The sequence below is a fragment of the Lontra canadensis genome, unplaced genomic scaffold (genome assembly GCF_010015895.1).
Source record: "Lontra canadensis isolate GAN:19392208 unplaced genomic scaffold, GSC_riverotter_1.0 scaffold2, whole genome shotgun sequence".
Classification (NCBI taxonomy): Eukaryota; Metazoa; Chordata; class Mammalia; order Carnivora; family Mustelidae; genus Lontra; species Lontra canadensis.
Genome location: NW_022630996.1, coordinates 36,329,226 through 36,356,428, shown reverse-complemented (window position 1 = coordinate 36,356,428; position 27,203 = coordinate 36,329,226). Strand labels below are relative to the sequence as shown.

The 27,203-nt window shown below is 36.2% G+C and overlaps 1 protein-coding gene across 2 annotated transcripts in view; it reads left to right on the top strand.

Moving 5' to 3' along the window:
- BBS9 (Bardet-Biedl syndrome 9) overlaps positions 1 to 27,203 on the top strand; it is a 453,073-nt gene that overhangs the window by 193,497 nt on the left and 232,373 nt on the right. For both annotated transcript variants that reach the window (XM_032871845.1, XM_032871835.1), the window contains 2 exons: positions 1,104 to 1,244; positions 13,777 to 13,872. In XM_032871845.1, coding sequence (XP_032727736.1) covers positions 1,104 to 1,244; positions 13,777 to 13,872 — 237 coding nt within the window. The remainder of the gene's footprint in view (positions 1 to 1,103; positions 1,245 to 13,776; positions 13,873 to 27,203) is intronic.

The window sequence follows — 27,203 nt, the reverse complement described above, 5'->3', positions numbered from 1 at the left end:
AGTTGTAGAATTGCTTTGTTAGATTTTAAATAGAGAACCTAATTTGCTTTGGTTTCAATTTCATTCTCTGTAAAAATATTGAAAGGAACAATCTTAAAAACTTTAAATTTTGACATAAAACTCTTCATTGTTATTTATTTAATTACGTATTTCAATATGCCTATAAAGGTACTGAAAAATTCAGTTGAATGACCATGTAATACTTTTGAAATGTCACTTAACAGTGATATGTAAAGTTAAATGGGTGGAGAAAAATTTAATTCATATGAAAGTAATATTCTTAATATTACTGTGTAAAATAACGTGAACTTCAGTGGAACTACAGTAGAGCAAATTCTTCCTTCACGCTTATAATTTATTGTGGATTTTTAATTGTAATTTAAATCTTTAATAAGTAAAAATAGCTAAAGATTTAAATTTTTGGTGGTAGAAAAAATATTAAAGTCATATAGTATCTTCCTGATACAGATTTCATATATATATATATTTGCTCATTTTAGCTGATAGCCTTGGATTAGGGCTATAGCTTTGAAGGTCTTAGTTTAAAGAAGGTTCAGTAATTGAATATAAAATTAAATATACTGTTTTTTATAACGTTCTTTTAAATTTTTAAATTTGAATTCAGTTAATTAACATATAATGTATTATTAGTTTCAGAGGTAGAGTTCAGTGATTCATCAGTCTTATGTAGGACCCACTGCTCATTATATCACCACCCCATCCCTAGGCCCCTTCCCTCTAGCAACCCTCAGTCTGTTTCCTATGATTAAGAGTCTCTTACCGTTTGTCTCCCTGTCTGAGTAAATACACTGTTTTGTATAATGTTCAACTGTGATGATTTTTAAAATATGCTATTATATTAAAGGCATACCTGATGCCTACACTCTTTTTTAGGATTTTATTTTTGGCTTGAGCTTTTTTGACAATAATATAAAAATATGTATTATGATAATACTTTATAGCTTTTTCAGTTATGCTAAATGAAATGGAGCAAAATTTTAAAATAAGATATGTTGTTACTCAAACTATGAATATAGTTCAAATTTTTTTAGTCAAATTTTCTGTCAGGTCTATGAATCTACATTTCTCTCTTTTTCTTTCAGGCATTCCTCGGGTTATCCAATGTAAATTTAGACTTCCCCTGAAATTAATCTGTCTACCAGGTCAGCCTTCAAAAACTGCAAGCCACAAACTAACTATTGATACCAACAAATCTCCAGTTAGTCTTCTCAGTCTCTTTCCAGGTAGGACTTTTGAAGTAACATGCCTGTAACATCAGAAATGTTAAGAATTCAGAATGGAATCCTTCATCAGCAAGTAATGATAGGGTAATTATCAGATAATTGTTAAGTCAGAATATAGAAACGCCTCAAAGATTTTTCTCTCGTTTGCATGTTCAAAGGCAAATAGTGTATATCAACAAGGTAATAAGGTATACCTTTTAAGTTTGATTAAAATTATTATAATCATTATTTTGCTTCAGTATTCAGAAGTGAAAACATCAAATGTTTCTTTTTAGACTGTAGAATTTTTTGGCGTGGAATGTAGATATTTGTTTTTCATCTTTATTGTAAGTTTTTGGCTACGTACCTTTTTAAAGTATATTCTGTGCCCCTAAAAAGTAATCTCATAAGTAGCTGCTCTTTGTGGTTTTGCTTTCTCCAGCAGCTGGATGGGGTGATCGTTCAATTCTCTGGCTCTGATCCTTTGAAAGGGGCTTCATATATAAAGCTTGAATATCACAGTGAATTTGGGGTAATTTGTGAAGGTGTGACTTTCTCAGGTGTCAGTTTTTTCTTTCTGAGTAGCTTAGAAAAGAGAGAGGTGTTGATTGGATAAAACATCTTTAGTAACCAGGTTTTCTAAGGTGTAGCATCTATTAAGTTTCCTGATGATAGGATGGAATTAAAAAAAGATCTGGGAATTAAATTAACCTTTTCAAATCCCTTATTAAAAATTGGCACTGTTGACTATAATATGCATCCTCACCCTGGCATTAGTGGGTAGGATTTAGAATACAAAGAGTATTTTCCACAAGGTTTAGAAATTTATGGTAAGTCAACTTTTGTGTTACTAACTACTTAAAGTACTTACAGTTTATTTTTCATTGATTTGAAGTATTTAAAAAGCTTATTTATATCTAACTCAATGAAAAATCTCCAAAATTAAATACTCTTTATTACAATTAATCTATTCTTCAGTTGTAATTGAATTTGCATATACACACAGATACACACTGACAGACACCCACACACTTTGTTAGCAAATAGTTTTATACTGTTTGGTTTCTTTCTCCTTTTCCCTTCCCTTCTCTTTCTTCTCAATTTTCTTATAAAAAAGGTGGAAAGAGTCATTATCCTTACATCTTATACAAATGTATTAGTTCCTTGGGTCTTCTCTACTGTCCTGGGAATAGAGTTGGAAGTTGCATGCTGCACACTGAATTTATTGGTGCCTTTGAAAAATGTCTAAGACTATGGCTTCTGAGTGGATGATCACTATAGGTGGATAAAAACCAACAGAAATTGAATAGATGCTTTTGGCCCGAGAGGTAATCTTTATGAGCTATGGATTAGACAAGAAGAACTAAGGAAAGCTCAGATAACTCATCCATTTTCCTCCTGATTTTGGGCTTAGTTGTTTTTATGTCACAGGTTATCTTAGGCTTATTGGTATATATTTGCTTCTTAATCACTCTAGAAATCACTCAATGACAAACTAAAAAAATTTTCCCCCAGATCCAGTGTATATGATTCAGCATGTTCTCCTTTGGAGTTTTGGGATATGCATTCATATTGGACATGATGAAATCCTGTAATTATTTAAAATAAGTACTCTTGTTACTTTTTCATTTTTTCCTTTTAGAGAGTGCTTTTCACTCTTGGTATGTATAAAACTTTCTTTGTTGATGTCAGATAAAGTTGCTCTTGTGAATCTGTTTTTTTAGCTGAAGTAAACAAGTTAATGAGCTTCACAGAGAAGAAAGAAAACTAGCTTTATTCTGCATCTTTCCCTATTTTTTTTATTTTGGTTCTTTGAACAAATATAGGTATATTAAAATAACTTTAATTTTTCTTATTACAAAAGAAATGTGAAATTTAGAAATGGACAGCCAAAGGAGGAAAACAAAAATTACTGGTAATTCCACCATCCAGCAATATCTACTCATGTTTCATGACGCTTGCCTAATCTTTACAAAACTATTTTTCATTACCCCTGAAGGATTTTACTTTGCATAATGCTGTGAAGTATTTTTCTATATAATTAGATATTTTTATTACATGATTTTAAGGATTGCATAATATTCTGTCATAAATCCATACTAAAATAATTTGGCCAGCATTATGTTTCTGACATACACATTGTTTTCATTTTATTAATATTGTAAATATATTGTAGCAATACTCTTCCAAATTTATTATTAATTCTTTGATGAATATCTAAAAGTGGAATTATAGGGGCACCTGGGTAGGTCAGTTGTTAAGCGTCTGCCTTCAGCTCAGGTCATTATCCCAGGGTCCTGGGATCTGGCCCTGCATTGGGGTCCCTGTTCTGAGGGAAGTTTGCTTCTCCTTCCCCCACTCCCCCTGCTTGTGTTCTTTCTATCACTGTGTCTGTCTCTGTCAAATAAATAAATAAAATATTAAAAAAAAATTAAAGTGGAATTAAAGAGTCAGACAAAGGATAACAATAGCCCTATCAGGTAACCCTGTCAACAGTATTTGAATGGAGGTATCTAGTACCTCAAATTCTTGCCTTTAGAGAATATTGTAATTATAAAAAGCTTTAATATGCTTAATGGCTTTATATTTACTTATGTATGTAATAAATAACCATCTGGGGTGCTTTTGCTGAATGTTACTTAAGCACTAAGTAACATTTATACTATATATATTCACTATATATATATATATATATATAGTGTATGTGTGTATGTGTGTGTATACACATGTGTGTGTATACATACACACACACACACACACACACATATATATATATATGTGTGTGTGTGTGTATATATATATAAAATATTATTCAGCCTCCCCCAAAAGTGAGGCCCAGAAGTGGGCAATAGAAGCTGGTATAGTGGTTTATGAATGTTACAAAGACCCAGCTTTTATCTTTCTTTACACTGTGCCTTCTCTAGTGTGTTGGTTGGCACATTACAATAAACTGCTTCAAATTCAGTCATCATACCTGACTGCAAGGCAAGAGGTATAACAATGACTATAATTTTTATCAGAAAGGCATGTTTCTATAATATTCTTTTTAAAAATTTTTTTAATTTTTTTATACACATATAATGTATTATTAGCCCCAGGGGTACAGGTCTGTGAATCGCCAGGTTTACATATTTCACAGCACTCACCATATCACATACCCTCCCTAGTGTCCATAACCCCACCACCCTCTCCCGACCCCCCTACCCCCCGCCACCTCAGTTTGTTTTGTGATATTTAGAGTCTCTAATGGTTTGTCTCCCTTCCAATCCCATCTTGTTTCATTTATTCTTTTCCTACCCCCCAACCCCCCCCCACGCCCCCCTGCTGTTGCATCTCCACTTCCTCATATCAGGAAGATCATATGATAGTTGTCTTTCTCCGATTGACTTATTTCGCTTAACATAATACCCTCTAGTTCCATCCACGTCTTTGCAAATGGCAAGATTTCATTTCTTTTGATGGCGGCATAGTATTCCATTGTATATATATACCACATCTTCTTTATCCAGTCATCTGCTGGTGGACATCTAGGTTCTTTCCTTAGTTTGGCTATCGTGGACATTGCTGCTATAAACATTCAGGTGCACGTGCCCCTTCGGAGCACCACGTTTGTATCTTTAGGGTAAATATCCAGTAGTGCAATCGCTGGGTCGTAGGGTAGCTCTATTTTCAGCTTTTTGAGGAACCTCCACGCTGTTTTCCAGAGTGGTTGCACCAGCTTGCATTCCCACCAACAGTGTAGGAGGGTTCCCCTTTCTCCGCATCCTCGCCAGCATCTGTCATTTCCTGACTTGTTAATTTTAGCCATTCTGACTGGTGTGAGGTGGTATCTCATTGTGGTTTTGATTTGTATTTCCCTGATGCTGAGTGATGTGGAGCATTTTCTCAGGTGTCTGTTGGCTATCTGGATGTCTTCTTGGCAGAAATGTCTGTTCACGTCTTCTGCCCATTTCTTGATTGGATCATTTGTTCTTTGGGTGTTTGCTGAGCCCTTTATAGATTTTGGATACTAGCCCTTTGTCTGATATGTCGTTTGCAAGTATCTTCTCCCATTCTGTCAGTTTGGTTTTGTTGACTGTTTCCTTTGCTGTGCAAAAGCTTTTGATCTTGATGAAGTCCCAATAGTTCATTTTTGCCCTTGCTTCCCTTGCCTTTGGCGATGTTCCTAGGAAGAAGTTGCTGTGGCTGAGGTCAAAGAGGTTGCTGCCTGTGTTCTTCTCAAGGATTTTGATGGATTCCTTTCTCACATTGAGGTCCTTCATCCATTTTGAGTCTATTTTTTTCATTTTTCTGCATGTGGCTGTCCAGTTTTCCCAACACCATTTATTGAAGAGGCTGTCTTTTTTCCATTGGACATTCTTTCCTGCTTTGTCGAAGATTAGTTGACCACAGAGTTGAGGGTCTATTTCTGAGCTCTCTATTCTGTTCCATTGATCTATGTGTCTGTTTTTGTGCCAGTACCATACTGTCTTGATGATGACAGCTTTGTAATAGAGCTTGAAGTCCGGAATTGTGAGGCCAGCAACTTTGGCTTTCTTTTTTAATATTCCTTTGGCTATTTGAGGTCTTTTCTGATTCCATATAAATTTTAGGATTATTTGTTCTATTTCTTTGAAAAAAATGGATGGGATTTTGATAGGGATTGCATTAAATGTGAAGATTGCTTTAGGTAGCATAAACATTTTCACAATATTTGTTCTTCCAATCCATGATCATGGAACATTTTTCCATTTCTTTGTGTCTTCCTCAATTTCTTTCATGAGGACTTTATAGTTTTCTGAGTATAGATTCTTTGCCTCTTTGGTTAGGTTTATTCCTAGGTATCTTATGGTTTTGGGTGCAGTTGTAAATGGGATGGACTCCTTAATTTCTCTTTCTTCTGTCTTGTTGTTGGTGTATAGAAATGCAACTGATTTCTGTGCATTGATTTTATATCCTGACACTTTACTGAATTCCTGTACAAGTTCTAGTAGATTTGGAGTGGAGTCTTTGGGTTTTCCACATATAGTATCACATTATCTGCAAAGAGTGATAGTTTGACTGTTTCTATAATATTCTTAGGAAATATCTACTTAGGTCTCAGTAGCCATAATAGTGTCTGCATAGCTTCCTCTAGCTGTAAAGGAGACTGAGAAATAATATAGATGGACTAAGGGAAAGGGGGAATAGATGTTAAATTAGCTGACCTTCAGAGTATGCCGTGATACCAGTACTTTTACACAAAATTTTACTTAAATGGAATAACAAATATCATGCCACTCTAACATTCTTTATGCTACTAAAATATATGGCTATTTTCCTTGTCAGTAAATTTATATTTTAATGATTACATAACATCCCTTTGTTTGAAGGTACTGAGTATGTAGTTTTTTTTTTAATTTTTTATTTATTTGTATTTATTTATTTATTTATTTGGTGCTTCTGTTTCTCTCTAGAGAAATTCCTTGAAGATAAATGACTGAGTTAAAGAGTATGAACCTTTGAAAACTTTATTTAAATGCCAACCTTCCCTCCAGATTAATTGTGTCAGGTGATGTGTCCAGCATCAGGGTTCATCACAAGGGCAGCAGCTGGATTTTGGAAATTTTTTGACAAAGATGAAAAATGACATCCCTTTTTAAAATTTTCATTTCTAAATTGTTAGCATAGACATTTTGTGATTTTCATTAATTACTTGTATTATTTTTTAATACATAAGGTTTACATTTTTATGTAGTAAAATTTAATTTTATTAATTGCTTTCTTTCTAGTTTCAAATTTCATGTTGTGCTTAGAGTGGCTTGTATTAAGATTATAAGATATTTAGTTATAAGATATTTTCTTCTGGTACATTTTAATATATTCTTTAGTTCTCAAACACAGCGGTAGTGTATATTTTTTGCTTTAAAAAAGATAACTTTATTGGTGGACACCTGGGGGGCTTGGTCGGTTAAGTGACTGACTCTTGGTTTCGGCTTAGGTCATGATCTCAGGGTTCTGAGATGGAGCCCCACCTTGGGCTCCATGCTCAATGAGGAGTCAGCTTGAGATTCTTTCCCCTTCCCTCTCCTTCCCCCTCTGCTTCTACCTGCCCCCCACCTACCCCTACCCCAATAGCATGTACTCCCTCTCTGTCTCTTTCTCAAATAAATAAATAAAATATTTTTAAAAATTATTGGAATATAACTTATATACAGATGTTTAAAGTATACAGTTTGATCAGTTTGGATATTTGTATATACCTGTGAAACCATCTCCACAAGTATAATGCTGAAAATATTCACCATCCTAAAAAATTTCCTTGTGCCCCTTTATAACCCATTATACCCCATTCCCAGGCAACCACTGGGTTGGTTTTATGTCACTATAGATTAGTTTGCATTTTCTCGAATTTTATAAGGTGGAATTATTCAACATGTACTCTTTTTTGTCTGCCTTCTCAGTCATTTATCAGATTATATGAATTACACATATTTTCTCCAAGTCTGTGGCACATCTTTTCATTTTTGTAACAGTGTCTTTGGAAGAGCAGAAGTTTTTAATTTTGATAAAGCCCATCAGTTTTTTTCTTTTACAAATCATGATTTTAACATTATATCTAAAAAATCTTTGCCTCAAGTGTATAAAACTTTTATCCTATGTTCGTATCTAGGAGTTTTCTAAATTTACATTTAGGTCTTTTTTTTCATATTTTGGTATTTCTTTTTGGTGTGAGATATGGATAAAATTCTTATTTTTACATATGGGCATCTAATATGCAACACTACTTTTGAAAAAACTAGCCTTTTACAATGGATCACCTTTGCAACTTGTTGGAAATCATCTGACTATGTATCATAGGACTATATAAATCATCTGAAAAACTGTATATATTTCTGTTCTCTTCAGTTTATTCCATTGATCTGTCTTTGTCCTCCAGTATTGCTATATACCAATAGTATAGTGTCCTAATTACTATAAATATGTATGTCCAGAAGTCAGGGAGTATAATTTCCCTAGCTTCATTCTTCTAGTCTCAGTGTTGTCTTGGATATTCTAGATGCCTTGCATTTTCATATGAATCTTAAAATTAGTTTGTCAATTTAAAATAACACCTGCTGAGATTTTGATTGGAATTGGGATTGCATTAAGTCTGTTGATCAACTTGGAGAGAAACAACATCTTAACAATATTGAACAGGGTACAATTTGCTCTACTTATCCTAATTTGTTAAGATGAAAGTAGAGACCTTCATTTATTTAGGGCTTATTTCATTTTTCTCAGTGAGAGTTTGTAGTTTTCAGTGTACACATTTTACAAATCTTTTGTCAGATTTATACCTAAGTATTTAATATATTTTGATGTTATTGCAAATTATATTGGTCTATTTCAATTTCAAATAGTGCTTTTCTAGTACAGGTAAACCTCATTTTATTGTGCTTTGAATTGTTGTGCCTTGGAGATACTGTGTTTTTTACAAATTGAAAGTTTGTGGCAACTCTGGGTCAGGCAAGTCTATTGGTACCATTTTTCCAACAGTATTTGTTCACTTCATGTCTCTGTGTCACATTTTGGTAATTGAAAATTTTTATTATTGCTATATTTGTTATGATCTATGATCAGTGATCTTTGATGTTACTATTGTAATTGTTTTGGGGTGCCATGAACCACCCCTATATAAGGTGGTAAACTTAAGTGATAAATATTGTGTGTGTTCTGGGGCGCCTGGGTGTCTCAGTTGATTAAAGCCTCTGCCTTCGGCTCAGGTCATGGTCTCGGGGTCCTGGGATCGAGCCCCACGTCGGGCTTTCTGTTCGGCAGGGAGTCTGCTTCCCCCTCTCTCTCTCTGCCTGCCTCTCTGCCTACTTGTGATCTCTGTCTGTCAAATAAATAAATAAAATCTTAAAAGAAAATATTGTGTGTTCTGACTGCTCCACTGGCCATTCCTCTGTCTCTGTTTCTCTCCTTAGCCCTACCTATTTCACGAGACACAACAGTATTGAAATTAGGCATATTAATAACTCTACAGTGGCCTCTTAGGGTTTAAGTGAAAGAAAGAGTCACATGTCTCTCACTTTAGACCAAAAATTAGAAATGATCAAGCTTATGGAGAAAGGCAGTCTCACAAAATCAGAGGTAGGTCAAAATCTAGGCCTCTTGCAGCAAATAACCAAGTTGCAAATACAAGGGAACAGGTCTTGAAGGAAATTCAATGTCTACTCAGTGAACACATGAGTGATAAGAAAGTGAAACAGCTTTATTGATGATATGGAGAAAATTTGAGTGGTCTGGATAGAGGACCAAACCAGCTACAACATTCCTTAAGCCAAAGCTTAATTTGGGGCCAAGTTCTAACCCTTTTCCATTGTATGAAGGCTGAGAGTGGCGAGGAAGCTGCAGAAGAAAAATTTGGTTTAGCAGTGGTTGGTCCATGAGGTTTAAGGAAAGAAGTCATCTCCACAAAGTGAAAGCAGCAAGAGCTGATGTAGAAGCTGCAGCAAGTTTTCCAGAAGATCTAGCTAAGGTAATTAATGAGGGTGGCTACAAGAAACAACAGATTTTCCGTGTACACGTAACAGCCTTGTTTTGGAAGAAGATGCCATCCGGGACTCTCATAGCTATGGAGGAGAAGTCAATGCCTGGTTTCAAAGCTTCTTAGGACAGGCTGACTCTCTTGTCAAGGGCTAATGCACCTGATGATTAAATTGAAACCAGTGTTCACTGACTGTTCCAAAAATCCTAGGACCCTTAAGAATTATGCTAAATCTACTCTGCCTGTGCTCTATGCATTAAACACAAAGCCTGGATTACAGAACATCTGTTTACAACATGGCTTAATATTTTAAACCCACTGTTGAGAACTACTTTGCTCAGAAAAAAAATAATTCCTTTCAAAGTATTACTGCGTATTGGCAGTGCACCTGGTCACCCAAGAGCTCTGATGGAGACAATGAGATTAATGTTGTTTTCGTCTGTGCTAACACAGTATCCATTCTGCAGCCATCGATCAAGGAGTCATTTCAACTTTCAAGTCTTATTATTAAAAAAATCCATTTCTTAAGGCTGTAGCTGCTATAGAGAGTGATTTCTCTGATGGATCTGGGAAAAGTAAATTGAAAACCTTCTGGAAAGAATTCACTATTTCAGAACCATTGTGATTCATAGAAAGAGGTCAAGATACCAAGATGAGCAGCAGTTTGGAAGAAGTTGATTTCAGCCCTCACAGGTGACTTGAAGGGATTCAAGACTTCAGTGGAGGGTGTAACTGCAGATGTGGTGGAAACAGCAAGAGAACTGGAATTAGAAGTGGAGCCTGCAGGTCTGACTGAGTTGCTGCCATCTCATGATGAAGGGACCCTTATAAAGGATAAGAAGTTGTTTCTTTTTGAGGAGGAAAGAAAGTGGTTTCTTGAGATGGAATCTGTTCCTGGTGAAGATGCTGTGAGGGTTGTTGAAATAACAAAGGATTTAGAATATTATACAAACTTAGTTGATAAGGCAGCGGAGGGTTTGAGAGGATTGAGTCCAATTTTGAAAGTTCTCCTGTGGGTAAAATTCTATCAAGAAGCTTCACATGCTACAGAGAAATCTTTCTTGAAAGGATGTTGCCTTATTTTAAGAAATTGTCACAGCTCTCCAAACCTTCAGCAATCTCCCTCCTGATCAGTCAGCAGCCATCAACATTGAGGCAAGACCCCCCACCAACAAAAAGTCAGAACTTGCTGAAAGCTCAGATGATGTTTAGCACTTTTTAGCAATAAAGTATTTTTTAATTAAGGTATGTACATTATATTTTTAGATACAATGTTGCATAATTAATACACTGTAGTATAGGGTAAACATAAGTTTCATATGTATTGAGAAACCAAAAAATTCATATGACACTATATTGCAATAGTTGGTGTGTTATGGTGGTCTGGAACCAAACCCACAGGATCTGTGAGGTATGCCTGTACATAGAAATACAACTAGTTTTTATATATCGCTCTTGTATTATGCAACATTGCTAAACTACTTACTGGACCTACTAGCCTTTTTGTACATGTATTCAGATTTTCTACAGAAGATTATGTTACCTGCAAGTGAAAACCAGTTTAATTCTTCCTTTCCAATCGAGGGATTCTGTTTGTTTCTTGCTAGTCTTTTATCTAAGCTAAAACTTCTGGGATAATGTTGAATAGAAATGGCAGAGTGGATGTTCAGGCTTTCACCATTAAGTATGTTTTAGTTGTAGGTGGTCTGTAGATGTCCTATACCATTTGAGGAAGTTCCTTCTATACCAAGTTTGCTGAGAGTTTGTTCTATATTAGATTTTTTTCCAATGCTTTTTCTACATCAGTTGACATATTTTAAATCATTTTCTTCTTTAGGCTGTTTATAAGTAGATTACACTGATACATTTTTTTATTTCTTAAATTAAAAAATTTCCTTTATTTTACTTTTATTTTTAAATATTTTATTTATTTGAGAGAGAGGGAGAGAGAAAGAGAGTGTGCACAGAAGCAGGGGCACAGACAGAGGGAGAAGAAGATACAGGCTTCCCACAGAGCAGAGAGCCCAGCATGGGACTCTGAGATCATGATTTGAGCAGATGCTTTACCGGCCGAGCCACCCAGGTGCCCCTTGACTTTAAGTATAGTTGACACAGTGTTACATTAGTTTCAGGTGTACAGATAGTGATTCAACAACTCTATATATTATGCTATGCTCATGAGTGTATACATTGATTAATTTTTGGGTTTTAGCATAATTGTGCATTCTTGAGATAAATCACACTGAAAGATGTATTATCCTTTCAATATACTATTTGATTCAACTTACTAAACTTTAGTTAGAATTTTTAAATATGTACTCATGAGGCGTATTAATCTATAATTTTATTTCTTTTTTTTTTTTTTAAAGATTTATTTATTTATTTGAGAGAGAGGGAGCCTGTGTGAGTGGGGTAGGGGGTTGGGGATACAGGGAAAAGGGAGAGAATCTCATGCAGACTCCCTGCTGAGCATGGAACCTGATGCGGGGCTCCTTCTCAGGACCCTGAGATCTTGACCTGAGCCAAAATCAAGAGTGAGATGCTTAACCATCTGAGCCACCCAGGTGTCTCTTGATTTATTTTTATTTTTCTTATGCTTGGGGTTTGTTAAGATTTTTTGATTTGTAGTTTATAATTTTCATCTAATTTGCAAATATTTTGGTCATTATTTCTTCAAATATTTTTTTCTCTCTCCTCTCTTGACACTCTGCCTTGCAAACTTTTGATATTTAGCCTTTTCAGAATTGCAACTCTGTGTCTTCAACTTGGATAGAATGTTAGGTTGCACCTGGGTTTCCCCTCCCTGTGTCCTGGCTTGGAAGTTTCCTCTAGGCAGTAGGCTGGGGCAGTCATAGGGCTCACATTGTTCTTTGTTTGTGAGGGATCATGGTTGTTCATTTCCTTGTCTCCAGTGTCTTCAAAAACGTTTCATAGATTTTGTCCCATTTTTTAGTTGTCGTAAGTAGAAGGGTAAATTTGGCCCTAGTTTATTCATCTTGGTCTGAAGTGAAAGTCTTCAGTGTTATAATTTTTATTTGTTTTTGAGTCAGGATTCAAATGTGGTTCATTTATTGCAGTTTTTGATATGAATTTTTTGTTATATTTTTTCTATAGGTTTCCCCTTCTCTCTTTTTAATTTGCAGTTGATTTGTTAAAGAGTAAGATTATTTTTTCCTGTGAGTTTCCCACACTCTGAATTTTGCTGATTATATCCCTGTGATGTTTAATATTTTCTCTGTCCACTTCTCTGTTAACTTATAGTTGCATCTAGGGTATTAGAGTCAGAATTGATTATTTTGGCCACACTGCTTCCATGAATTGGTAGTATATACTCTCAGCAGGGAGTACATGTTATCTGTCTGTCTGTCTCTCTCTCTTCTGGTATGGTAACAAACACTTATTTTAATTTTGAGATCTATTAAATTTATTGAGATTGAAAATTGATATCTATTTCTTTCAAGCTTTCTTTAATATTTTGCTAGATTATTTCTATACAGAGAACTTTTCCCTTACCTACTATTGGCTATGTGGTGCAGTTTGAGTAGGATCATCTGGATAAATGTTCGGCTCTTTGTCTGATTTTTAAAATATTGAATTGATTCTCTAGAAGCCTCCATTAGTGAGCATTTGGCCTTTTCTGTTTTTAATATCATATGAACACATGCCTTTAAATTTCTTTGATGTATTTCACTTTTTTGATACTCAAGTATTTTAATCTCTGGCCAGTAATCTCTCTAAGTTGGCTTTTATTTTCATACTGCTCTACTAGTCAGTAATTGTTTCCTTGCTTTCTGGTGTGACAGGTATTCTAGGTTTATTCTGTGCATTTCCTGCCTCCACCCTAGAATGAAGCAGTAGAAGGAAGGAGTGTTATTGTGAGGGAGAAATTTAAACATTTGGGAATTACCGTGGAAATCAGCCTGTGTATTCTAATTCATACCTGGGTTTTCAGCATGACTGGTGACATAAAAAATATTTGCTGTCGACTAAACTTCCTATTTTAAACATTAAGTATTTTCTTTGTGGTTATATAAGGTGATTTTCTTTTTCTTTTCTTTGTAGGCTTTGCTCATCAGTCAGAAGATGATCAGGTGAATGTAATGGGTTTTCGCTTCTTAGGAGGCTCTCAAGTTACTCTTCTTGCTTCTAAAACCTCTCGTAAGTAAACCTATGGTGTTACTGCTTTTGAAATTTTCTCTTGAGGTCACTACATCACAGATCATCATCACATCAAGGATTTCTGATGAGAATGTGTTCAGTTATTGAAAACTAAGCCATAGTATTAAGTATTTAGGACATAAAAATTATGAAGATAAGATCCTGTTTTATTAGAGATATGTAACTTTGGTTTTGGGGATTAGGAGAGTTTGAGAGAACAATTCAGTGAATTGAAACTATTGTTGAGAGAACAATTTAATGAATTAAAAATATTGTTGAGATAGGTATATGGTGACTAGGTTTTAGGAACTACTAGAAACTGCAATTAATTTGTGTGTGTATGTATATTCATATATCCTCCTTTTGGACATTGACAAAGATGAAGGTGAAATTGTGAATAGTTTCTGGTGACACTAATCTCAGTAGAATGAAAAGTAGTAATTATGTAGTTAAGTTTGAGTTTCAGATGTAAATATTCTTCATTGATTTGGTGGTTTCATGTAAGAATAATAGTTGAAACTACTCAATGTAAAACTGACTTCTGATGTATGTGGGATACCAAAGCTGCTAAACTCATTGAGTTATATACACCTTCATGGAAATAAAGTAAATATTAAGAAAATTGTGTTTAACAAATTTTAGGAACACTAAGGGTATTAGTGTGAATAAATGCATATGTTGATATTTATATGTTAAAAGTTTGGCTGAGTACATTCCTAATTTTAAAATCTCTGCAGTTTGTGAAATAGGCTTCCACTTTCTACTTTATGCATTTGCCATTTTAGTTGTTTATTTCTTGAATGATCAGAAGATATAGTAAAATAAGGACATATCCCTTTTGAAAAATGAAGGTGTTAGCAGGAGGAATATAAATACATCCCTATTTTAAAAACTAGCAGTGTTACAATTCTGAAATATATAGGTTGGTGGCTGGTGAAATAGACTTGGATACAACTAAAAATCCTAGAATAAGGCATAGAAATCAAAGATAATTCTTAAGAGAATGAGAGGATTCTGTACTCTTCATGGTCTTTTTGATTGGTCATGATTGCCGTCCTTTTTGCATTGGCACCATTTTGTTTTGATTAGATTTAATCTTCAGTTGGATGATGGAATTATGTTAATATGTTTCTCTGTTAAACTGTTCTCTTTAGTTAAACTAAAAAAATCATTGCCAGCATTTCCTTGGGAAATTGTACACGTCTGTTTGACTTCATTTGATAATGCTGTATGATGACTCTGAATTTGAGATTACTAAAAAAAAGCAAAAAGTTACTCTTGGTGCAAGTGGGAATACTTATGTCCTAATTTGTTCTTTTCTAAATAAGGTAACTCTTAGAGCATTGTTGTTGCCCATGATTTCCTTATCATTTCAAAATTTCACCAAATATCCAGGTATATAATTGTCATATTCATCTGAATATATGGCAATGCCTTCATGCTATAGAATGGGCAGAGTAAATAATGGACTAGGACAGGACCTTTTATTTTATTTTTTTTAAAAGATTTTATTTATTTGACAGACAAAGATCACAAGTAGGCAGAGAAGCAGGCAGAGAGAGAGGAGGAAGCAGGCTCCCTGCTAAGCAGAGAGCCCCATGTGGAGCTCAATCCCAGGACCCTGGGACAATGACCTGAGCAGAAGGCAGAGGCTTTAACCCACTGAGCCACCCAAGCGTCCCATGGACTAGGACAGTACCTTTTAAATGAGCAATCGAATGAGCTATGTAAACTTAAACTTGTAAAGTAGCTATTACAATTCTTTGAAGGTTTTTTGGCTTCAGTGACACACAGAATTCTACCTAGGAAATGCCCTTTGGTAATAAATGGATGTAGGTATGGAACGAGTAGTTTTCTGGGTTGAGGCAGATGTTGGTGCTCTCTCCTGCTGTATCAGTGTTCATCCCCAAGAAAGGAATGAAGTAATTTGTACCCAGTCTGTGTTTGGCATCTTTCTTTTTTGTGAAAGGCACATGGTTTTTGGTTTAGAAATCTGAATTGACAGAAAAATCCTACATGTGGAAGAAACCCAGGATTTTTTCCCTAGTAAACAGTCAAGTACTTTGCAAGTTTGCCTTTGGATATTGAGTAGTATTTTCTGTGGGCTTGACATATTCATCTCTTTTTAAGACCTGCCTGATAATTAACCAAGCCTTGAAGTGTGCTGATCAGTAATTTTAGTTCAATTTCCTGCTTAGTTATAGATCAGCCAAAGCAGACAAGAGAAAAGTGAATGCAGTTCATTGGCTAAGATATCAAATCACATTCTCTGGGGGAACTGAATAGGTTTTTATTTTCAGAAAATAGAGTAGTGCTTCAATGTCATTAGAGTTTATTACGTGAATTCTGGAAAAACAAAGTGTTGAAGATAAAAATACTTACGAGAAACACTCTTCACTAGAGAAATTACTGAAAATGATTTCCAGAGTCTTAAATTGAAAATAAAAAGATAGGTGAAGGCTATGTTTGTTACCTTGATTGTTGTAAAAGTTTTACAAGTGTATGCATATGTCCAAATTCATCAAATTGTATACATTATATATATGCACTTTTTTGTATGTCAATTATACCTCTGTAAATTTGTTAAAAATAATTAGAGGTCGAATTTTGTGAGATTAAATATTTTTATAATGTACTTGAAAATCCATTATTTTGACTGATTCAACACAGTGAGATTTTAGAAGGAATATGCTATTGGCTAAGTGTGTGTATATGCCAGCCATGCCACTTTCTTAAGCTCCATTTCTGTTGACTTATTCCCTTACACAACAAACACCGCTACCTCCCTCTCCTTTCTCTTTCTTCCTTTCTTTCTCTCTCTCTCTTTTTTTTTTTTTTTTGGTGTTTCTTATCTGTTTCTGTTATTTATTTATTTATTTATGTTCAATTAGCCAACATATAATAATAATACATCATTAGTTTTTGATGTCGTGTTCAACGATTCATTAGTCATTTCATTTTTTAAATTAGTTTATTTATTTGAGAGCGAGAGCAAGAAAGAGCCCGTGAGCTGGGGGAAGGGGCAGAGGGAGAGGGAGAGAATCTCAAGCAGACTCCCTGCTGAGCAAAGAGCCTGATGTGGGGCATGTTCTTAGGACCCTGAGATCATGACCTGAGCCGAAATCAAGAGTCAGATGGATGCTCAGCCAACTGAGCCACCCAGGTTCCCCTCTGTTTCTATTTTGATCTTTATCTCTACTATATCTATTTGTACCTTGCCTTATTCCACTTGTTTCTTCAAGGATTAAAAATAGTTTATGTGTTTCCAAAATATGAAAGGTGAAACTAAATATTTGAAGGAAATAGGGAAAATAAGAGCAGGAAATTAATAAAGATATAAGTAAGAGTAACACTCAGAAACATACACTGTACAGCCTCAAAATAATAAGAAAACATTTTAGTTCCAATTTTCAGAAATGTTCAAGGGATAAAATCAAATAATTTGTTTAGTAGATGCACAGCCATTACTGATGCTGAGTCCAGAATGAAATTTCTGAATTAACAAGGACAACTTCTTCAGTAATGTCTCTATAGCTTATTTTTATAATTATAATGTTACGTAATTACAACTCATGAGTAACAAATTTCCTAGAGCTTTAAAAATAATGATGAACTCAATTTACTAAATATATTACTGTCTCAGCCCAAATCAGTGCAGTCTGAGCAGCAGCTTAATCCAAGGATAAATTTAGCGTATCTAGCATTGCAAGTTTTTAGTATCTAGTATTTTCACTAAGAACTGGACAACCAAAGGGCATCTGGGTGTCTCAGTCTGTTAGGCATCTGCCTTTGACTCAGGTCATGATCTCAGGGTTCTGGGATCCAGTCCCACATGGGGCTCTTGCTCAGCTAAGAGCCTGCTTCTCCCCCTCCCACCCCTTCTCCCTCTGCCTTTCCCCTCTGCTCATGTTCTCTCTAAAATAAAGTCTTAAAAAAAAAAAAGAACTGGACAACCAAACTTCAGTAATTCAGAAGTAAAATGTAGCTGGAAGGAGTTGTGGGGTTTGTTTCAATTAATTTATTTTTTAATTTTTTAAAGAAGATTTTATTTATTTATTTGACAGAGAGAGAGCACAATCAGGGGTAACAGCGGGCAGAGGCAGGGGGCGTGGCAGACAGAGGCAGAGGGAGAAGCAGGCTTCCTGCTGACCAAGGAGCCTGATGTGGGACTCTGTCCCAGGACCATGGGATCATGACCTGAGACAAAGGTATACGCTTAATTGACTGAGCCACCCCAGTGCCCTTTTTGTTTGTTTGTTTGTTTGTTTGTTTTAAAATGAGCACTATTAGAACATGGTTCAATAATAATTGAAAAGATTGAGTTCAGTGGGAGAGGCTGATGAACAGGAAAAAGAAGGGGGACTCACAAAGCAATGGAGTCCTTGAGGGGAAAGGATGTGGGTTGCAAAGCTTGGGGACAGGAGAGATTGAACGTTAGGCCTTTGTAACTTTACTGTGACAGGAGGGATTGGATGTATGTAGATCCAGAGAGGTTTTGTAAATTAGTTGTCAGGATGATAAAGGAACTCTGATGGTGACTAAATTTGAAAAAAAAAAAAAGGTATAACATTGGTGTTTTGGAGAATAAGAAATAAAACTCATGAAAGGATATAAGGCAATTTTGAGTATCCATTTGAAGTTTTAGTTCCTGAATTTTGAAGTGAAACCAAGTCATCCTTAGACAATTTTCTCTGGCAATGATTTGTTTCTTAGCATTCAGGCAACAAAAGTCAGGACTAGGACTTTGAACCAGATAATTTTAGAGCAAGTAAAATATTTTTGTGAGAATGATTATAATGATGGACCACCAAATCTAAGCTGTTAAGAGAAATAAAGATTAAACTGAAACATAGTGAAAAATTAATAAATAAAGATCAGAGAAAACTTATATCTGATGAAAAATTAATGGGTTCATTGGATCATGAGTCTTAATAAGGTTGAAGAAGTGACATAGTGGGAGTTGTAGAACAACTGAACTAGAAGAACAAAAGGTGGTGGTCAGAGAATGAGTGAAATGTTGATGTCAGGGTTCAGAGGAACTGCAGATTCTGATAAACATAAGGTAATCAGACAAAGTGTGACCTTGGGGAGTGGATTGTGAAGATGGGAGAAGACCAATGGAGACAGACCTTTCAAGAAAATGAGGTGTCACAGTTGTAGATATTGAAAGAGCCTGTTTGATGTTAGTACAATGAAGGAGAAAAAGAAGCACATTCAGATATATTATTGTGAAATTTTAGAGCACTAAGGATTCAGAACATATCCTCTATGATTAGAAAGGGAAAAAAGCTACATAAGGAAGATGAATCAAGAAAGCAGTTTAACTTATCAGCAAAATCCTTGGATATTAGAGGACAATGGAAAATTTCCCCCAAGATCTGAAGGAAATGATTTTTCATATTAGAATTTTGTGCCATGCTAAACTGATAGTTAGCAATGAATACTGAGTAAAAATGTACTTCTCAATGTCACAAGTAGGGCTAAGCAATTGCAAATAGCAAATTTATGTAGCCTCAGGTAAGCTGTTGGAAAATGGGAAAGATAGCTAATACAGTGAGCTTTTCTATTGAAAAGAACTTTTTTTTTTATAATTTTATTTTTTATAAACATATATATATATATATTTTGTTCCCCAGGGGTACAGGTCTGTGAATCTCCACGTTTACACACTTCACAGCACTCACCATAGCACATACCCTACCCAATGTCCATAACCCCCCCCCCCCAACCCCCCTCTGCCCAGCAACCCTCAGTTTGTTTTGTGAGATTAAGAGTCACTTATGGTTTGTCTCCCTCCCAATCCCAACTTGTTTCATTTACTCTTCTCCTACCACGTTAACCCCCCATGTTGCATCTCCTCTCCCTCATATCAGGGAGATCATATGATAGTTGTCTTTCTCTGATTGACTTATTTCGCTAAGCATGATACCCTCTAGTTCCATCCACGTCGTCGCAAATGGCAAGATTTCATTTCTTTTGATGGCTGCATAGTATTCCATTGTATATATATACCACATCTTCTTTATCCATTTGTCTGTTGATGGACATCTAGGTTCTTTCCATAGTTTGGCTATTGTAGACATTGCTGCTATAAACATTCGGGTGCACGTGCCCCTTTGGATCACTACGTTTGTATCTTTAGAGTAAATACCCAGCAGTGCAATTGCTGGGTCATAGGGTAGTTCTATTTTCAACATTTTGAGGAATCTCCATGCTGTTTTCCAGAGTGGTTGCACCAGCTTGCATTCCCACCAACAGTGTAGGAGGGTTCCCCTTTCTCCACATCCTCGCCAGCATCTGTCATTTCCTGACTTGTTAATTTTAGCCATTCTGACTGGTGTGAGGTGGTATCTCATTGTGGTTTTGATTTGTATTTCCCTGATGCTGAGTGATATGGAGCACTTTTTCATGTGTCTGTTGGCCATCTGGATGTCTTCTTTGCAGAAATGTCTGTTCATGTCTTCTGCCCATTTCTTGATTGGATTCTTTGTTCTTTGGGTGTTGAGTTTGCTAAGTTCTTTATAGATTCTGGACACTAGCCCTTTATCTGATATGTCGTTTGCAAATATCTTCTCCCATTCTGTCAGTTGTCTTTTGGTTTTGTGAACTGTTTCCTTTGCTGTGCAAAAGCTTTTGATCTTGATAAAATCCCAATAGTTCATTTTTGCCCTTGCTTCCCTTGCCTTTGGCGATGTTCCTAGGAAGATGTTGCTGCGGCTGAGGTCAAAGAGGTTTCTGCCTGTGTTCTCCTCAAGGATGTTGATGGATTCCTTTCTCACATTGAGGTCCTTCATCCATTTTGAGTCTATTTTCGTGTGTGGTGTAAGGAAATGATCCAATTTCATTTATCTGCATGTGGCTGTCCAATTTTCCCAACACCATTTATTGAAGAGGCTGTCTTTTTTCCATTGGACATTCTTTCCTGCTTTGTCGAAGATTAGTTGACCATAGAGTTGAGGGTCTATTTCTTGGCTCTCTATTCTGTTCCATTGATCTATGTGTCTGTTTTTGTGCCAGTACCATGCTGTCTTGATGATGACAGCTTTGTAATAGAGCTTGAAGTCCGGAATTGTGAGGCCACCAACTCTGGCTTTCTTTTTCAATATTCCTTTGGCTATTCGCGGTCTTTTCTGGTTCCATATAAATTTCAGGATTATTTGTTCCATTTCTTTGAAAAAAATGGATGGTACTTTGATAGGAATTGCATTAAATGTGTAGATTGCTTTAGGTAGCATAGACATTTTCACAATATTTATTCTTCCAATCCAGGAGCATGGAACATTTTTCCATTTCTTTGTGTCTTCCTCAAGTTCTTTCATGAGTACTTTATAGTTTTCTGAGTATAGATTCTTAGTCTCTTTGGTTAGGTTTATTCCTAGGTATCTTATAGTTTTGGGTGCAATTGTAAATGGGATGGACTCCTTAATTTCTCTTTCTTCTGTCTTGTTGTTGGTGTAGAGAAATGCGACTGATTTCTGTGCATTGATTTTATATCCTGACACGTTACTGAATTCCTGTACAAGTTCTAGCAGTTTTGGAGTGGAGTCTTTTGGGTTTTCTACATATAGTATCATATCATCTGCGAAGAGTGATAGTTTGACTTCTTCTTTGCCGATTTGGATGCCTTTAATTTCTTTTTGTTGTCTGATTGCTGAGGCTAGGACTTCTAGTACTATGTTGAATAGCAGTGGTGATAACGGACATCCCTGCCATGTTCCTGACCTTAGCGGAAAAGCTTTCAATTTTTCTCCACTGAGAATGATATTTGCGATGGGTTTTTCATAGATGGCTTTGATAATATTGAGGTATGTGCCCTCTATCCCTACACTTTGAAGAGTTTTGATCAGGAAGGGATGCTGTACTTTGTCAAATGCTTTTTCAGCATCTATGGAGAGTATCATATGGTTCTTGTTCTTTCTTTTATTAATGTGTTGTATCACATTGATTGATTGATTTGCGGATGTTGAACCAATCTTGCAGCCCTGGAATAAATCCCACTTGGTCGTGGTGAATAATCCTTTTAAGGTACTGTTGAATCCTATTGGCTAGAATTTTGGTGAGAATTTTTGCATCTGTGTTCATCAAGGATATTGGTCTGCAGTTCTCTTTTTTGATGGGATCCTTGTCTGGTTTGGGGATCAAGGTGATGCTGGCCTCATAAAATGAGTTTGGAAGTTTTCCTTCCATTTCTATTTTTTGGAACAGTTTCAGGAGAATAGGAATTAGTTCTTCTTTAAATGTTTGGTAGAATTCCCCCGGGAAGCCGTCTGGCCCTGGGCTTTTGTTTGTTTGGAGATTTTTGATGACTGTTTCAATCTCCTTACTGGTTATGGGTCTGTTCAGGCTTTCTATTTCTTCCTGGTTCAGTTGTGGTAGTTTATATATCTCTAGGAATGCATCCATTTCTTCCAGATTGTCAAATTTGTTGGCATAGAGTTGCTCATAATATGTTCTTATAATTGTCTGTATTTCTTTGGTGTTAGTTGTGATCTCTCCTCTTTCATTCATGATTTTATTTATTTGGGTCCTTTCTCTTTTCTTTTTGATAAGTCTGGCCAGGGGCTTTTCAATCTTATTAATTCTTTCAAAGAACCAGCTCCTAGTTTCGTTGATTTCTTCTATTGTTTTTTTGGTTTCTATTTCATTGATTTCTGCTCTGATCTTTATGATTTCTCTTCTCCTGCTGGGTTTAGGGTTTCTTTCTTGTTCTTTCTCCAGCTCCTTTAGGTGTAGGGTTAGGTTGTGTACCTGAGACCTTTCTTGTTTCTTGAGAAAGGCTTGTACCGCTATATATTTTCCTCTCAGGACTGCCTTTGTTGTGTCCCACAGATTTTGAACTGTTGTATTTTCATTATCATTTGTTTCCATGAATTTTTTCAATTCTTCTTTAATTTCCTGGTTGACCCATTCATTCTTTAGAAGGATGCTGTTTAGTCTCCATGTATTTGGGTTCTTTCCAAATTTCCTCTTGCAATTGAGTTCTAGCTTCAGAGTGTTGTGGTCTGAAAATATGCAGGGAATGATCCCAATTTTTTGATAACAGTTAAGACCTGATTTAGAACCAAGGATGTGATCTATTCTGGAGAATGTTCCATGTGCACTAGAGAAGAATGTGTATTCTGTTGCTTTGGGATGAAATGTTCTGAATATATCTGTGATGTCCATCTGGTCCAGTGTGTCATTTAAGGCCTTTATTTCCTTGTTGATCTTTTGCCTGGATGATCTGTCCATTTCAGTGAGGGGAGTGTTAAAGTCCCCTACTATTATTGTATGATTGTCGATGTGTTTCTTTGATTTTGTTATTAATTGGTTTATATAGTTGGCTGCTCCCACGTTAGGGGCATAGATATTTACAATTGTTAGATCTTCTTGTTGGACAGATCCTTTGAGTATGATATAGTGTCCATCTTCATCTCTTATTATAGTCTTTGGTTTAAAATCTAAGTGATCTGATATAAGGATTGCCACTCCTGCTTTCTTCTGATGTCCATTAGCATGGTAAATTCTTTTCCACCCCCTCACTTTAAATCTGAAAGTGTCTTCGGGTTTAAAATGAGTTTCTTGTAGGCAACATATAGATGGGTTTTGGTTTTTTATCCATTCTGATACCCTGTGTCTTTTGATTGGGGCATTTAGCCCATTAACATTCAGGGTAACTATTGAGAGATATGAATTTAGTGCCATTGTATTGCCTGTAAGGTGACTGTTATTGTATATTGTTTCTGTTCCTTTCTAATCTACTACTTTTAGGCTCTCTCTTTGCTTAGAGGACCCCTTTCAATATTTCCTGTAGAGCTGGCTTGGTGTTTGCAAATTCTTTCAGTTTTTGTTTGTCCTGGAAGCTTTTAATCTCTCCTTCTATTTTCAATGATAGCCTCGCTGGATATAGTATTCTTGGCTGCATGTTTTTCTCGTTTAGGGCTCTGAATATATCATGCCAGCTCTTTCTGGCCTGCCAGGTCTCTGTGGATAAGTCTGCTGCCAATCTAATATTTTTACCATTGTATGTTACAGACTTCTTCTCCCGGGCTGCTTTCAGGATTTTCTCTTTGTCACTAAGACTTGTAAATTTTACTATTAGGTGACGGGGTGTGGACCTATTCTTATTGATTTTGAGGGGGGTTCTCTGAACCTCCTGGATTTTGATGCTTATTCCCTTTGCCATATTGTGGAAATTCTCTCCAATAATTCTCTCCAATATACCTTCTGCTCCCCTCTCTCTTTCTTCTTCTTCTGGAATCCCAATTATTCTAATGTTGTTTCGTCTTATGGTGTCACTTATCTCTCGAATTCTGCCCTCGTGGTCCAGTAGTTGTTTGTCCCTCTTTTGTTCAGCTTCTTTATTCTCTGTCATTTGGTCTTCTATATCGCTAATTCTTTCTTCTGCCTCATTTATCCTAGCAGTGAGAGCCTCCATTTTGGATTGCACCTCATTAATAGCTTTTTTGATTTGAACTTGATTAGATTTTAGTTCTTTTATTTCTCCAGAAAGGGCTTTTATATCTCCCGAGAGGGTTTCTCTAATATCTTCCATGCCTTTTTCGAGCCCGGCTAGAACTTTGAGAATCGTCATTCTGAACTCTAGATCTGACATATTACCAATGTCTGTATTGATTAGGTCCTTAGCCTTTGGTACTGCCTCTTGTTCTTTTTTTTGTGGTGAATTTTTCCGCCTTGTCATTTTGTCCAGATAAGAGTATATGAAGGAGTAAGTAAAATACTAAAAGGGTGGCAACAACCCCAGGAAAATATGCTTTAGCCAAATCAGAAGAGATCCCAAATCGTGAGGGGGTGGGAAGGGGATAAAAAGAGGTTCAGAAAGAAAAAAAAAAAAAAAGAAAAAAGAAACAAATAAAAAAAGAAAATCAATAATGAAAAAAATATAAAAAGGAAAAAATATATATATATTAGATAAACTAGTTAAAAAACGTTAAAAAAGAAAAGGGTAAAAGTTTAAAAAAATTTAGCAGAAGAAGAGAAAAAAAATTGAAAAAGAAAAAAAAATTAAATTAGCTGCAAGGCTAAAGAATCATGGGGAGAAAGCCATGAGTTCCGTGCTTTGCTTTCTCCTCCTCTGGAATTCCGCGGCTCTCCTTGGTATTGAAACTGCACTCCTCGTAAGTGAACTTGGTCCTGGCTGGGTTTCTTGTTGATCTTCTGGGGGAGGGGCCTGTTGTAGAGATTCTCAAGAATCTTTGCCCCAGGCGGAGTTGCACCGCCCTTACCAGGGGCCGGGCTGAGTAATCCGCTCGGGTTTGCTTTCGGGAGCTTTTGTTCCCTGAGCGCTTTCCGTAGAGTTCCGGAGGACGGGAATTAAGATGGCGGCCTCCCAGTCTCCGGCCCCGAGGAGCCGAGAGCCCGGGGTCCCACTCCTCAGTGTGCCCTCAGGGAACAGCGTCCAATTACTCCCGTCTGCCTGGCCTCCAGCCGCGCTCCGAGCTCACCGAGCCTGCGACCGGTTCAAGGTAAGCCCGAGCTGTGAGCTCACTCCTCGGCTCCGTCTCTGTAGCCGGCTTCCCCGTTCTAATACCTGCAAGCTCTGCGACACTCAGACACCCCGATCCTTCTGTGACCCTGCGGGACCTGAGGCCACACTGGCCCCGCGTGGGCTTCACCCCAGTTAAGCCTCTGGAGCGATGTCCCTCAGCGGAACAGACTTTTAAAAGTCCTGATTTTGTGCTCCGTTGCTCCGCCGCTTGCCGGGAGCCGGCCCCTCCCCCCGCAGTCTATCTTCCCGTCCCTTTGGATTCACTTCTCCGCCAGTCCTACCTTTCAGAAAGTGGTTGATTTTCTGTTTCTAGAATTGCTGTTCTTCTTCTCTTCAATCTCCCGTTGGATTTGTAGGTGTTTGCAATCTTTAGATAAGCTATCTAGCTGATCTCCTGCAACCTGAAGTAGTCTCAGCTGCTACTTCTCCGCCATCTTGACTCCTCCTGAAAAGAACTTTTCTATTGAAAGATTTTAACATACTGGAAAGAGCAATTGGATTGATTAGTGTCAAATGTAAAAGTCGTCTGCTTGTCTGTTTTGATTATTTTGCTTTCAGATATAATGAAAAAATTATAGTCGTGTGTGAATAGGGTTGGGCCTTGAAAAAGGCTTTCTTTTTGTACCTGCCCAAAAGAAGCATATATGGTCTTGAACTGTGTTAACCAAAATATATTTAGAACAAGGAAAGTAAGGGTCTTTCTCTGTTTCATATGAGTAGGCTATACCTTTGTTCATTTTTCATTCAGCAGACATAGTAGATATAAAGACTGTCATGGCTCCTGTGGAGCTCCTGGACTAATGGGAGAGATAGAGAGTTGGTAGTAGAATATTTGGTAAACTTACAGAAGTACACTTTAGGTGCAGTTGGAACCCAAAGGATAATCTTCCATGAGACTGTATTTGTAAAGGATCTTGAGGAATGAATAGGAGATTATTAGGTGGAAAGCATTTCAGAAAGAGGAAAAGATTATTAAAGCATGGGGTTTTAGAGATCAGTAAATTTTCTTCTATGCCTGGAAGTTCATAAAGTAGTGGCTCTGTGAGAATCTTTTTTTTTGTTTTTAAATTTCAATTTTTACTTACTAATTTTTTTTAAGTGGGCTCTGTGCCCAGTGTAGAGCCTAACACAGGGTTTGAACTCATGACCCTGAGATCAAGACCTGAGCTGAGATCAAGAGTTGTGTACTTAACCAACTGAGCCACTAAGATGTCCCTATCCATTAATGAAGCCAGAAATTTAGAGATAAATATAATGATCAAATCTAACATATACAGTGATTCATCAATATAATATGACTGTTAAGATTTATTTCAGAATTTCTTAGCAGTATTACCAAGGGGCAATGGAAATATTATATAAATCCAGATTGGAAAAAGCTTCTTGAAAAGTAAACTTAGAGAAGTCATCCATAGTTTCTACTAATACTGAAGGAGTTATATATTTAGAATATTATACTAATATCTACTGAAATTGTTTATATTACTTCCTCCAACTTTTTGGTTTAAAAAGCATTCATCTGCTTATCTAGCTCACATTTTAAAATTTCCAAATAGCATAAATTACATTTCTGCATTGTTTATAATATGAATACAAACATTATTTATATTGATGAACTTCAGATGTTCTGACATGAATAGAGACTGACAAGATACATTTTTGTGCCCTGTTTAGTTAAATACATTATTTTCTCCATTTGTAGTAGAGTGGAATGGCAATTAACTAGACTCCAATTATCCAAATTTGTTTCATTTGGAGGCTGAAGTGGTTATTTCCACTGAGCTGCTATTACAAGATGCAAAGGAAAAGAGATAAAAAAAATTGAATGTTCATTTTGGCAGCT